Below are 15,476 nucleotides of genomic sequence, written 5' to 3'. Positions count from 1 at the left end.
ATCTCTGACACCTGGACCCAAATCCTTGTGATTTGATGGTAAATAAGTGTGGCTATTTTGGGACTAGTGTTCCTTTTCTTCTGAAAGATCCAGGTCTATGCTGAAGAGGTGAGGGCAGTATAGTCTCTTCTAAACTATACTTCTCTCAGTCATAAAGCAAGCTTTGGGCAGTTTAGGTTGTAAATCAGGGCTACCCTGATTTCTAGGGTGTCTTTGTAGGTGATATAGGGTTGGCAACTTGGAAAGTCTAGACCAAAAAAGAGGCGGAAACAATCTTTTTCCACTAGCAGATAGGAGCCCTCCTGGGACCAGGAGTGCCAGTGCTAATTGGCATGTGCAATTCAGTGGTTTTGGAGGAGATGGGAAGGGTATGTGGTAGGTATTTAACTGTTTAACTAGATATTGTGAGGGCTGAGACAGAAAGAATGAGAAAGCAAACATGCCACTATGTCCTTTACAGTGTCGGCATGGGTCCTGTGTGCCATGCGGGAGGAAACTGCAGCATGTACTGTAGCTCCAGCTATCTCGAGAGCCAAGGATGCCATGCCACTACTCCACATGCGTGAGTCAGGGCCTTGTAGATGCCTTTTCCCTTGGACAGGTCACTCGCCGTGTAAGAGGGAAACAACACACTTTCCCATGAAGATAGACTAGGCAGTTCCTGTTGGAAAACTCAAGTGAGTCAATGAAAACAGCCTTAAACATGCAAAGTTTCTGTTCTGCTCATCCTACTTATGAGTAGGTAAGAAGCTTCACAGACACACGGACACATAGAGATAGAGATGGATGGATGGATGGATGGATGGATGGATGGATGAATAGATAGATAGATAGATAGATAGATAGATAGATAGATAGATAGATAGATAGATAGGCAGACAGACAGACCCTGGCACAAAAGCAGGACATTTAAATTATTCTGGTAGTTTGTATATGTGGCTTTTCTAAGTTCCTGCTTTTTTCTCAGGGTGCCATTTATAAGAAAGAAGGAGGAACTGATAACCTCCAAAGGATACAGTTGATAAGATCATATCTGAGGATCCCAAAACTTTGGAAAGGATACAGGAAAGAAGGCAACAAAGTGGCTGAGGGACCTCCTTAGGTGACCACAGAGAAAGACTAAGGTCAGACTTTGGAGACAAGCTTTAGGTTTGAAATCCCCTATGCTTATAACCTGCTTACTTTTAGACAAATGATGTAACCTCTCTGTGCTTCGGTCTCTCGACCTGTAACTTAGAGACAATGCTTTTCTTACCTGTTGGGAACCATGCACTAGATGAGGTCATGTGTGTTCGGTATCTAGGGCATCTTGTACCCATCAATATTAGCAAATCCCATTACTCATAGCACAGTGTGTTTACAGGATTTACTTATACATACAGTCTCTAGTCCAGGCTGGCTTCGAATTCCCAATGCAGGTAAGGATGACCTTCAACTCTCTATCCTCCTGCCTCTACCTTACAAGTATTGGGGTTATAGGCATGTATTACCATTTATTACCATGTCCTATTTATGGTGTGATGTGTACTGAGCCCACAGCTTCTTGCAAGCAGCCTACTAATCAAGGTGCATCCTCAGCCTCAATCTTCCTTTCTTTTTTTCTATTGGCCCTACTCTTGCTTTGGCATCAGTACTGGGATGGCAGGTACAGGCTACCAAACACTGTCACACCTTTACTGTTAAATCTGGAAAAGACTATACAAATGTCTAGTCTTGCTTAGAAAACACCCCTTCAGGTTAAAAAGAAAAAAGATCAAAATAAGTCAATGAAAACAATTTGTGTATTCCAGGAAGCATGGGGGGAAAGACTGTTTCTTTAAAAAAATTTTTTAAAGTTTTATTTATTGTATGTTTATGAATGTGCATCTCCCGAGTGCCTGGGGGTTACAGATGGTTAGGAGCTGCCATATGGGTGCTGGGACTAAAGCCCGGGTCTTCTGTAAGGGCAATAAGTGCTCTTAGCTGCTGAGGTATCTCTCTAGCCTCCAACATTTCTGAAGAATTATTCTCAGAATTATTGGATGTTCTTAATACTAGATTTAGGCTTTGCCTTCTGGGGGGTAGTTCTGGGAAATGAATTCAGCCTTGCTTATAGGTTCTTAGCTTTGATATAGGCTCTTTTGAGAGATACAAAAGCATGCAAGAGTCTGTGGGATGGGGTACAGTGTCATCAAGTGTCCTCTAAGACCGGCTTAAAACTGAAGGGCCTTGAAGGTGTGCTGCGAAGGAGTACTAAGAAGAGAAAGGGCACAATGTATCACCTTGCCTGGAAGAATAGTTACATCCAGAGGTTTCCGTTTCCATTGTCAAGGCTGGGGAAGGGGAGGCTTCACCTCCATATGATTGATGTAGCAGGGAAGGGTGGCAGACCTGGCATGCTGCCCATGTGGAGAAGTTGCCACCCAGCTGAGGGGAGAGTCAGGCTGAGCAGTCCCTCTGTTCCCTGGAGACTTGGATCAAGCTCATAGCCCTGGGAAGTGGGGATTAACACAATGTGGTGTCCGAGCTAATGAGTTAGCAAAACAGAGACAGATGGCAACTGAGAAACTTAGCCCATCTCTGTTTGCAGCCACTCCCACGGCGTCTCCTCTGTCCTTGTACTGTCTAACTCTGCAGAGCCCTTTCCGTCCAAGTCCAACCCAGAAGGTCATGGTCACTGAGTAATCATCCAGCATGAAAAACAGCTACAAGCCCATTTTAAAAACACAACTGTTGCCCATGATTGCTATAGCGTGGAGTGGAATTTTTTTTTTTACTGGTGGCCTTGGAGAGACAACCCTGGCTCTAAAGGGGACACAGTGATGTTTTTGGAATTCTCGTTATTTTATATTTAAGATATAATTCCTTTTAACCAGTAGACAGTCTGTACAGAATTCTAGAACATGATACTACTTCGGGGAACCTTATATTCTGAGTCTAAAACAAATTTTCTTTAGTCAGATCTATAGATTGCAACAGTTTCCTTTGTGGGCTGGTAGGAGAGGAGTCTTGTCTAGAGAACGTGGTGAGTGAACAATGCTGAGACCTGACATGTGGCTATTCACGTGGGAGGCGAATGACTGCTTTAAAGTAGTCTGTAACTCTCTTTTTCTGTTACTCCCCGCCCTCAACACAACATACACATCAACAGTGTGTGCCTCCCTAAAGATAAGTGTTTGTGTGTATATGTGCACACATGGGCACATGCATTATACATGCTGACACACACCTGTGGAGGTTAGCGGACAAGCTGCTGGGGTCGGTTCTCTCCTTCTTTCATGTGGGGCCTGGGAATAAGCCCAGGTTGTCAGGCTTGGTGGCAAATGCCTTTACCTGTTGAGTCATTCCACTTGTCTACTCTGTGCATCTTTTAAGGTCTTTGTGTTTTGTTTTGTCTTGTTTTTGATTTTGCTAGAAAAGAAACCAAACAAACATGTTTCCCATGGTCATTATTTTCAGGTGGGATTAAAGGCAGTTGCCAGTTGTGAGACTTGCCTATTTCTGACACAAGCTTAGACAGCCAGTTTGGAAGATCCTTACCTTTTGAGTATTGGTTCATTTTTAAAATAATATTTCCTGTACAATCCCTGTCAAGTAAACAACAGGAAACTATCTTCAGAAGAAAGGGAAGGTTTACAATTTATTTCCTTCCCTTTTCCACCTGGTTACTTCATTCAATGAGGTGATTAGAAACTTTAAGAAAATCAAGACAACTTTTTCCAGGGTCTAGCCCCGTAAGTGTGATCCTCACCCCTTATCAAGGAAACTGATGGTGACCACTAAAGAAACCATAGTCAACTAAAATGTATAGTTGGGAGTTCAATTCCAACCCATACATGCACAACCCAACTCTGGTATCTAAGGTGTCATTGTGGACGAGGAGTTTTATGAGACTGTGTCTCCTAGGAATGTCAGAAGCTACACCCATACAGTCTCACCAAGGTGGCTACCTAAACATCAGCTGAACAAGGAGGATGCTAATGAACATGCTAATGTGGATGAAGGAAGGCTCAAGAGATTTCAACCCTGGTCTCAGAATTTCGAGCAACTAAACGATGCTGAATAAAGGAGAAATAGTCTTGCCCAGGGAGGAGCACATCAATTGGTTATCCATACCAAATGGTCAGTCCAAAACATGCACACAAAAGTAACTGGATACACGCATGCACACACACACACACCACCACCACCACCACCACCACACCACCATCAAAAACAACAACAACAACAACAACATTAATTAATGAAAAAGAAGACCATGCATTTGAAAGAGAGTAAGAATACATCTATGGAAACTTTGGAGAGAGTAAAGAGAAAGGGGAAATTATATAATTATTTTGTAATCGCAAAAAAATAAAATAAATTGGGTTGGAGAGATGGCCCAGAGGTTAAGAGCACTGACTGCTCTTCCAGAGGTCCTGAGTTCAATTCCTAACAACCTCATGGTGGTTCACAACCCGACGACCTCTTCTGGTGTGTCTGAAGAGCCACAGTGTACTCATATATATAAAATAAATACATTTAAAATAAAATAAAATAAGTTAAGTTTATTCATATAAATGGATTTTGCCTTTGAAAAGTAAAAAGCTGACTTAGAAGAAGAAACTTTCAGGAGTCACTGGATGATTTAATAAAATGCATATGTAAATAGGAACACAGATGTACACTTTGCACACCAAAAGACTACTCATACCTCTACCCATTCCCTCAAAATTTCTTCTCCACCTACCCTCTCAGGACTTCCCTGTTTACACCTTAGCTTCTTAGAATGGGGCCTTGGACTAATGATGACAAAAAGTTCAAAGAATTTTGAGCTCACTAGCAGATTTCAGACCACAGATCAGGGGAGAGTATACTTCCCCACCCTGTGATGGTTTAAAGTTGAGTGTGCCAGTCATCTAATGACCTGGAAATTCTTTGAACTAATCACATAGTTGTACTGGCTCTTTGCGGCATGGTAGGACCTAAGCATCATTCTTTTTTTTTTTAACAACATTTTACTTCTTTTATTTATTTTTTTTACATTTCTTTTTTTTTTTATTAACTTGAGTATTTCTTATATACATTTCGAGTGTTATTCCCTTTCCCGGTATCCGGGCAAACATCCCCCTCCCCCCTCCCCTTCCTTATGGGTGTTCCCCTCCCAACCCTCCCCCTATTGCCGCCCTCCCCCCACCAGTCTAGTTCACTGGAGGTTCAGTCTTAGCAGGACCCAGGGCTTCCCCTTCCACTGGTGCTCTTACTAGGATATTCATTGCTACCTATGAGGTCAGAGTCCAGGGTCAGTCCATGTATAGTCTTTAGGTAGTGGCTTAGTCCCTGGAAGCTCTGGTTGCTTGGCATTGTTGTACATATGGGGTCTCGAGCCCCTTCAAGCTCTTCCAGTTCTTTCTCTGATTCCATCAACGGGGGTCCTATTCTCAGTTCAGTGGTTTGCTGCTGGCATTAGCCTCTGTATTTGCTGTATTCTGGCTGTGTCTCTCAGGAGCGATCTACATCCAGCTCCTGTCGGTCTGCACTTCTTTGCTTCATCCATCTTGTCTAATTGGGTGGCTGTATATGTACTAAGCATCATTCTTGAGCCCATGTCAATAGCGTCTCCTTATCCTTCTTGCCAGGTAACTAAAATGCCCCCACATATTACCAAGCTGTGAAAGAGAATTAGCAACAAATTACAAGATGCATGAACTTCTTCTAATAGGTCAGAGCTAAGAGTGAAATAAGAAGTATTTGGCTTTTTTTTCTAGGTATAGTGTCTCATTTAGGAAGAAGGGTTTAAGTAAACTAAAGGAATACAAAACAACATAAGGCTGGGTGGAATCATGAAGTGCAGTGTCTGAGAGTAAGTCTAGGTCCAGCTGGGCCAGAGAAAAACCCAACCAATCAACCAACCAACCAACCAATCAACCAATCAACCAATCAACCAACCAACCGACCAACCAATGAATCAATCAACCAACTAATGAACCAACCAACCAACCAACCAACCAACCAACCGACCAACCACCCACCTAACCAGCTAGTCAGCCAGCCAACCAATCAACCAACCAACCAACCAACCAACCAACCAACCAACCAACCAACCAACCAGCCAGCCAGCCAGCCAGCCAGCCAGCCAGCCAGCCAGCCAGCCAGCCAGCCAGCCAACCAAGCAAAACATGTACTGAAAGCCATTTAATAAAAGGTTTTCACTGGATTCTGAGTCTTTCAGCTTTACCAATGCTACCTTCATATCCCAGGAACCGTCCAACATCCTACCAATAGGATTCAAAGCAGTCTTGAGGACATTTGTACTTGTCTAATAAATGTTGCGGCTGATCCAAGTTAAAGGCGCATAATGAAACACAACTCCAAAACTTTAACTTTGTTAGCCCTGGTGAGCAAATCAACTCTACAGAATAGCATTTGAATAGTTTCAAGTTCTAAGACCTTGTGGAGAAGTTCTGCTTTTTGTCTAGACTTAGCAAAGTGCCTGACGTGCCATTTGCAATAGCTGCCATGTGGATGAATGAATAAAGAACAACAAACTAATGTGTATTTGTACCAGATAAGAAATGTCTAAAGTTCTAACTTTTGAGGTTATAATTAGGAAGGCCATTCTATCCTCTCACAAAATGCCTTCTGATGTGGCTTTCAAAGACAATCACTAATCTAAGATTAGTGGGTTTCTATGGAGAACAATTCTCCCCTGACCCTGACTTGTGGTTATTTGGTAATGTCTAGAGAAATATTTCGGTTGTCACAAATGGTAGGGAGGGTGCCATTGGCATCTCCTCAGCAGGGAGAGGCAGAAGTGCAGCTAACACAGAACAATGCACATGACAACTTCCCATAACCAAGGGGCAGCTGGCTCCAGATGTCAAGAGCGGTCCTGTTGAGAAATCCCAGGCCAGATAGTCCACTGGCGTGGTTATTTTATTTTATATGCAGGGACATTTTGACTGCATACCACATCTGTGCCTTCCAGAAGAGGGTGTTAAAGCCCCTGAAACTGGAGTTTCAGATGGTTGTGAGCCACTGTGTGGGTGCTGGGAATTGATTCTGGGTCCTCTGCAAGAACATCAAGTGACTCTACAGCTCAGTCTTTTCTGTATCTATCTGTCCATCTCAAGCTTCCAGATACCTTATATGTATTTTTATCTACTGCCTATTGTATCTGATTGTGTCAAAGATACTCTGAGTTAACTATAGGATGAAGTGAGAGAGACAATGGTCAAGATCCCATAAAGGACAGAAACTAAACGTGAGTTGTTTCTTCCCTCAATAAAGAACAGCCTGAAAGGATTATGAGTAGATACTCAACTGATGCCTACCATACTATTCTACATTTATCACAACGCTCTTACCAGTCAGGGTTAGAGGTATCATGAGAGCCTAATGGTGGAGGAAATCTACAGGCTATTTGTCTAAGCAGAAAGACAGGAATTCTGGTAAACTTTTTTTTTTTTTAAACTAACTAAGTAGGGCTGGAGAGATGGCTCAGTGGTTAAGAGCACTAACTGTTCTTCCAAAGGTCGTGAGTTCAAATCCCAGCAACCACATGGTGGCTCACGACCATCTATAACGGGATCTGATGCCTTCTTCTGGTGTGTCTGAAGACAGCTAAAGTGTACTCATATATGATAAATAAATAAACTTTAAAAAAAAACTAACTAAGTAGTTAACTAGCTGTGTAGCTAGTCACTGGAACTTGCTTCCCTCATCCAAAATAAAGAGATCATGACCAGACTAATTTTGATGGTTGATGGGGCAAGGAAAACAATATATAGAGAAACAGGCAAGAGTGAAGGATTTTGACTAAACATGAAAATGATTTCTTGGCTGGGAGTGGTGGGTCTATATTTTAATTTAGAAGTCTATTAACAGGTGTTGATTAACCTGTAGTCACCCCATCGATCAGATCTAACTCCAAATGATTGGAATGCCAACCTCATTTGTTTTTATAAGACTGAAGCCATCACTGTATGAAACCGAAGGGTGCCTTATGTGAACACACACGACCACAAATTCAAAGAGAGCTCTCTTCTGCAATCCAAATATTGAGGCTAACACTAAAACAGTGAAGGGCTGGGTGCAGCTCAGGTAATAAAGCACTTGGATTGAGTGGAACTCAGAGACCACAAAAGAAGCTAATGAAACCAAATAGAATGAGATAGCAAAACCATTCTCAAGGCAAGAGTTTGGATTATATCTTCCTGGAAATGACACCAGGGTGGTAATGTCAGGCAGACTTCTAGGTGAGTTACTACACAGATACAGTCCAGTGACGGGTCTTTTCGGTGTATCGTTTGGTGCCAGTGCTTATAATTTTACATCAGCTTGGCACAAGCTAACGTCATCTGGGAGGAGGGAGCTTGAATTTTGAAAATGTCATAGGACCAGACTGCGGGCAAGCTAGAAGGGCACACTCTTAATTAGTGACTGATGGGGGAAGGCCTAGCCCATTATTGGTAGCACCATCTTGGGCTGGTGGTTCTGTATTCTCTAGTAAAGCAGACTGAGCTTCTGTACAACTCCGGCATCCGGGTTCCAGCCATGTTTGAGTTCCTGTCCTGACTTCCTTCAATGATGGACAATACTATGTGGAAGTGTAAACCAAATGAACCCTTTCCTGCCCAGGTTGCTTCGGTCATGGTATTTTATCACAGCAATAGTTAGTCCCCCACTCCTGACTCTGGCTAGACCTAGTGATCTCCACCTTATTGCATCCTCTGTGCATTTCTGTGGGAATTTTAATACAATTAAATCATCTTAATATTACACACATATTGACATCCCAGGAAGCTCATGAAAATACCTGGCAGAAAACATAGATATACGTTCACTTTAGGTATCTGGGCTTTGCTGGGGCACTAACCACAATCCATGAGTGAGATGTCATCTTAAGGCTGTGTGTGTGGCTGGTTAATCACGTGTGTTTCAGTTTGGCTGAGTGAATGTGCTCCTCAAGTTCACTTTGGTCTCCTCCAACTGTCTAAGTTTTTCAAGATGACCAACAACTGACAGAAGGAGTGACTGAAAGGGGAAGTCACCTCTTTGTTGACCAAGCAAAAGCAGGCCATCTTATGGAGTTCCCAGCAGCTAGTTGGAGGCATGACTTATGACAAAAAAAAAAAAAAAAAAAACAAAAAAAAACAAAAAAAAAACAACAAAAAAAAAACTCTTTAGATTATCCCAAGGCTTCCACAAAAAGGCAACTTCGGAGAATGGCAGCAAAATAGAAGCTTGGGATTTAGGATGTGGTTCCAGGAACATCGAGTACAGAAAAATGAAATGGAGTCACTTTTTCCAGGCAGGCCACTTCCACAGACAATGCAGTCACACGGCAATAAGCGGCATTTGTGAGTATGTGAGGACACTGCCTGTTTATAGACACTGCAGCAGTCGCCAACAGCGGAAGAGAGGGAGTGGATCCACTTGTGAAGAGCAGCCTCTCTCTTCGCCCTGCTATAACTCCACCAAACCCATGGGAGCCTAACTTACCAGTTCAGCAAGAACCATCTTGATTAAATACGATGTCTCTGGTCACTAAGAGTTCTCCCGGGGAAGTAATGGGAAAGTAGCCAAACCACACTATGTGAGAAGCAGATGAAGCCTCTCTCCTTTGCATGCCGACATGTTCTGGCTGGAGCCACAGTCTTCTCACCAGCTCCTCTGCTCTCCAACCCATCTACCCATGGGGTACACCTGGCTACCAGCTCCTTACTCTTCACACCCCGTCATACCTCTCCTCTCCCTGGGAGTGACAATTTCACTCGGTCCCTGGCAAAATGATACCATTTCCCTTGGAAGACCATTCAGCCCTGGATGGAAAGGTAGAGAAAGCCAGAAAGGGGATTTCCTATGTTGGTCTGTCAGTCCACCATTTCTCATCAATTCCCTACTTTCCCCTCAAAGCACTTGAAAGACTCTGAGCAAATCCTGTTGACTTAGTACTTGGAAAAGTCTGTGAGGAAAAAAATGACCTCCAGTTCACAGACCTTAATTAGAAAGATTTTGTTGGTTTGGGTTTTCAGACACTCTTACTGACCTTGACTCCTGAGTGATAGGATTGCAGAGGCATGCAACCCCAGGCAGAAGGATTGAGTTTTAAAAAATCCTCCCGTTCATTTACTCACTTAACATTCAATAAACACAGAGTACCTGTTCATACCAGGAACTGGGCTGAGACTCTCTAAGTCAGTACTGATGCCATGTGATTGACACCTGGCAATGTCAGGCTATCCTTGAATGAGAAGCTCCAGTCACTATTTCCTGAAACAAGTAACCCTGGTTCATCAAAGTAGAGTGCCTAACAGATACCTGGGAAGCTTCATTGGGGAGAATGAATCAGAAAACAGCAGGTGTTTTTTATGGTAGGCTTATCCTTCCTTCTATAATGGGCATCATGCTACTTGATCTATTTACCAGACAATGTCTACTGAAAAATCAAAAGGGATGAAGTCAGTGAGATGCCTCAGTCATAGAGGCTCTTGCCACCAAGTCTGAGGACCTGGGTTTGATGCCCAAGACTCACATGATAGAATACGGTGGTGACTAATTCCCATAAGTTGTCTTCTGACTTCCATATGTGCACCATGCCCACACATGTGCACACAAAATAAAAGATGGATGGATAGTATATACAAATGCATTTTGTAAACTGATTTAAAATGTACAAATAAATTTAATCTTAGGTTTATAAGGGTTGGAAAATAAAGGTAGTCCCAGTTGACAAAATTGATTAAAAATGGCTTAAATGCTCTGATTTGTTTTAAATCTACATGAGTGTTTTTTTTTCTGAGTGTATTCTATACATTATGTGCATTTACCTGAAGAGGCAGGAAGAAGGCATTGGGTCCCTCAGAAATGGAATATTAATTGGTTGTTAGCCACCATATGGGTGCTAAGAACCGAACCTGTGTCCTCTAGCAAAGCAAAGCGAAGTGAAGCAAAGCAACTTGTGTTCTTAAACACTGAATCATCTCTCCAGCCTTTTGAATCTCTCTCTCTCTCTCTCTCTCTCTCTCTCTCTCTCTCTCTCTCTCTCTCTCTCTCTGTGTGTGTGTGTGTGTGTGTGTGTGTGTGTGTGTGTGTGTATGAGGATGTATGTGTGTTATGGCACAAGCAGAGGCCTGAAGATCTGTCCTCCCTTGTCTTCCTCCTTGTTTGAGGCAGGGTCTCTGCTCTTCCCTGCTTCAAATACCAGGTCAGTAGCCCGTGAGTTCCCAGAGATTCTCTTGTCTCCCAGGTCCATGTAGGGGCACCAGGATCACAGACAGGTGCTCCAGTACCAGATTTACATGGACTCTGGAGGTTTGAACTTGGGTTCTCATACTCGTGTGGCAAGTACTTTACCCAGTGAGTTATGTCCTCAGCCCAGTGCTCTGAATCTTAAAGGGAAAAGCAGCCTTTGTAAGAAACACACTCTTTACAGTTTCGTGTACAATTCTGGTGAAAGAGAAAATATCTTGATTGTAAAAACAGAAGAAGCCCACACGCTGAAAGAGTTAAGCACACCACAGTGAGAAGAAAAAACTTGAAACTAAGATGTTTTGCTTTATCTCAAATTTCATTGATTGATTCATGGAGTCCTTTTAAAAAATAACTATTTGAGATTCCCATTATACACCAAGAAACTTCCAGAAAATGTTACATAAGTTTCAGAATCATCAGTTTAAGAAATTAATATTTATTTTTTGCAGTGTCTTTCAATTGTTAATTATACTGTCTTTATAATTAAAAAAAAACTTTGGTGGTAAGAGCATAAAAAATCTCATAGAACGTGCAGACCCCAAGAATCCAGAGCCCACAATTTGAGAAATATTGATTTTTTTTTGTCTCACCCTTGCCTTTTATGGGTGAAGGAACAAATGACTCTCCTAACCACACAGATGGCTCTTAGCACAATCCAGCCAGAAAGCTAGGTCGCCCGGTTTCTAGAACAGTAGTTTTTCCTTCTTTAGACAAGGCCTCCTCTGTCTGCTATCAGCTCACTATCTGTCCCAGACAGACACTGGCTTTGTACTAGTCCAGAGACGGAGAAACAGATGGAGGCAGCAGGTTTGAGGGGAAGTGCCGTGGGTGTGGCTGCCGTCACTGCAGCTGGGCCTGTATTTGAAGGGAAGGGACTCCTATGGTCATATTCTTTTGCGCATCTTTGAAACAAAGAAAAGTTGGGCAAAAAACACAAGCAGCTTTAAGAGGAAGCATTTCTGCCTAACAAGTTCGGGCAGAAAGTCTGAAGAATATGGTCCTGAGCTAAGAGCCAGAGAGGAGCTCCAGAGGTATGAGGTTATAATTCAGGGTGGCCAATTTAATCAGCTCATATCCATTAAACACCCACATACACATGGTGCTTTACAGCTAACCCCTTCCCTCACGCAGAAGCATCCACAGGCCTGTTTTAATCGGGCCACCCTGTTCATGTTGGGAATCTCGCCAGAGTGCTAAAGCAACCGCTCCCCTTCCTAAGAAAATAGGGTAGACTTTCTACTGTGAGTAAGGGGAAAGCCTCTAGCTTTACATCCCACTGAAAGCTGGGGGGACACAGGGAATCTGTTTTCCAAAGTTTGTAAAACCCAGTGATATATTGAACCTTCTTCTTTCAGACTGGCAACATCCCATGCCATCTACATTCCAGACTTTCCCCTGCAGTTTCCTTGGGTGGGGTTCCTCTCTTTTATCTGAGCTGAACTTGAACACTTATAAATATTCCCACAGAGGGACTGAAACATTACGGCCCTTGAGTTACTTATAATTAGCCAATCCATGATTTTGAGCACTTCTGGCCCTTGGATAATGTACTTGTTGCAAGGAAAGAAAGCTTGTTCTTACCACTGGCTGTTGGAACTGCCAAGAGTGTTTTCAGCCCCACTGTTTTAGCAAGCAACTTTTGATTGCCGTCTGATGAGAGGACTGACTGAGGCTGTCGGGCTCACTCTCCCTAACAGCTGTGTTTAGCGAACTTCTGGTAAGAGGGGGTGTCTGAAAGCTGGGGCATCCTTTAACTTACATCCCTGTCTGAGGTGTTGGCAGGTGCTGTGGCTTCTCCAAGGACTCTCCTGTACTTATGCAATGTGTCCCCAACAGAGAGCATTAGATCATTAGGAAAGTCCCGAAAACTGTCCTGGCGCCAGGACATGGTGCTATTCTTCTCTTACCTGATGCTATCCACTGCTAAAGACCCTGTGAAGCTTAATAAAAGACTCCAGAACACAAAGCACAAAGTAGGTGGTCAACCAAATACTGCTGTGCTCTTCATCGTAAGGGGGTAAGAAAGTTTATGACACAAACACAGAGGCAGAATGGTCCTAAGTGTCTCCAAAACTATGGCCAGGGAAAATGGGTGTTACCAAGAGACTTAGGCGAACAACCATATGAGCCATAAAATAATAATACCCTTACAGTTCATAAAGCTCCTTAGGCTTCTCCATTAGCTCTGCGGTGGATATGTATGAAATGAGCAGGTTTCTGTCTCTGTTCAGGAGTAGCCAGGATTCCTCCATATTAAGAACCAGAACCTCGACAATGTGCTGGAAGCATCATTTCTCAACCCCTCCCCCAACGTTAATCTCGTATTTTCAACTTGGTCACTTTCATTTAAGCCAGTGTCAACACTTCAGCAACCCTACCATATTTATAGATTAAGACTCTCCAAGCCAATATAAGGCCCACAATTCTCTTGTGTTTCAGTTACCTAATGCCTTAATGCCTTCAACAAATGTTTACCAAGTGCCAGTTATATATGCCAAGCAAAGACACAAGGAGTAGAAAAATAGTCAGGAACGAGACTTTATAATGGCAGGCACACAAGGAACTGTGAAAGGGTGTCTGTGATGAAGTGGAGGGTATTCTGGACATGTAACTGGGAGTCACATCCAGGGCCCTGCATGAGGTCTGGGAAGGTATCCCCACCAATGCACTATGGAGAGGGAGGGGTAGGGATGGGGGGAGGGAGAGAGAGATCAGCAGAAGATTTGGCACAATAACCTGAGCTGTCAATGAGAAAACACAATTATTGTTTAATTATTACAGTTTGTTTACTAGACCCATACCTTCCAAATGTGGGGGTCTGTAGAGAAATGTAATCTACAACGGAAGTCTGGACAACACTGTTCCAGTGTGGCACTGAAGGGTGTGGGAAGGGGGCATTCAGTGTTTCCATCATACATGCACAGATCACAGAACACCCTTGAACCAGACGGCGTGATTGATGTCCTCTGATTTGCCTCTCAGGCCTCTCCAGACAGAGAAGCATCTTGCAAGTTTGATGCTGGTTAGTGCTCCAAAGTGAAACATTGTTTCAAAGAGGAGGGGCGGGGCTAGGGGAGGGAAAAGACCCTTGCATCCTGTTTCTTGAAGTGCTACTTCCTGCCATCAGCCACAGCTCGTCAGGATTTTAAGTGGGGAGTGCTAACTCTTGGTTGCTGAAGCAGCTTCATCTCTACTAACCTTTGCACACTATGACTATGTCAGTTTTTCCAAGCAGGAGAAATGGATGGAAAGCCAGGCCACATCTTAATAAGGCCCTGGTGAGCTAATGGGTGTGATTATTTCATTGTCTCGGATTCATGCCAGCCTAGGCTCATCAGATACAGGCACAATCCAGGAGAAACATGACCTCACTTTTGACATGGGGTTGTGTGCACAGATGCCAGCAGGAATTTAGTGATCCCTCAGCGCAGGTAAAACTCAACTCTTTATGGTTGCAGCTAATGAGAAGCACACCAAAGTTACCTAAAACAGTAAAGCTAATATTGACATTAGCGTACTAGATATGTTAGGCTAAAGGAAGCCAGGAAAAACTGCTGAGACCATCTGTGCTAAGTGTGTCGCATCCATAATGAGGCACATATTTAAGATAAATTGCCGTCTCTTTAAATGATTAAGTGCCAGATTTACGGAAAGCTGCGATCCTACAGGACCACAGAGTTGCTAAGTGGTTTAAGGCTGTAAAGGTGAGAATCTCACAATTCTGGGTGTGTCACAAACTGTTCACTGACTTGCAAAGCCTTTCCGTGTCTCAGTTTCCCTGACAACAGGAGAGCAATCCCATTGCTTAAACTGCATAGCTGTAAGTATAGTAGCTTTTAGCAAATCAGGAACACACATTCTTTTCAAGGATGAACTCTCTCAGACCCTTCCTGCGGTACCTCTCAACGTGTACTGGAACACACTAGGGAGTGTGGTCCAAGGCTCCATGCATTTTAATTGTACTTTAGAACGAATGCACTCACTAATCATTCAGTGTTTCCTCCTGAGCATCTCATATGAACCAGTCAGACCCTGCTGTAGGCACAAGAGATATAATGTTCTGAAAACAGACCGCTTGGGATCTGGAATTTAGCTCACTGGTAAGCAAAACAAAAACAACCCGAGGGGAAAATAGACTTCTTCCCTGCTCTAATGGAGTCTAGAGTTTGCTGGGGAGCAGCACCAAGGTTGAGATCTATTCCTTTGTGGGCCATATGACATTGGACAACTCTCTTTCCTCATCTGCAGAATGTAGACAACAG

General features: G+C 43.2%; 1 protein-coding gene across 14 annotated transcripts in view; it reads right to left on the bottom strand.

The window, feature by feature from the left end:
• The window catches only part of Rad51b (RAD51 paralog B), a 536,958-nt gene that overhangs the window by 70,668 nt on the left and 450,814 nt on the right, over positions 1–15,476 (bottom strand). The window contains exon 9 of one of the 14 annotated variants that reach the window (XM_087554291.1): positions 4,581–5,627. Within the exon in view, the coding sequence (XP_087410417.1) occupies positions 5,620–5,627 (8 nt within the window). The 3' untranslated portion in view covers positions 4,581–5,619. 14 annotated transcript variants of the gene reach the window in all.

The sequence above is a fragment of the Rattus norvegicus genome, chromosome 6 (genome assembly GCF_021556685.1).
Source record: "Rattus norvegicus strain SHRSP/BbbUtx chromosome 6, alternate assembly SHRSP_T2T, whole genome shotgun sequence".
NCBI lineage: Eukaryota > Metazoa > Chordata > Mammalia > Rodentia > Muridae > Rattus > Rattus norvegicus.
The sequence above is the reverse complement of the archived record's forward strand: the minus strand, read 5'-3'. Positions and strand labels throughout refer to the sequence as shown.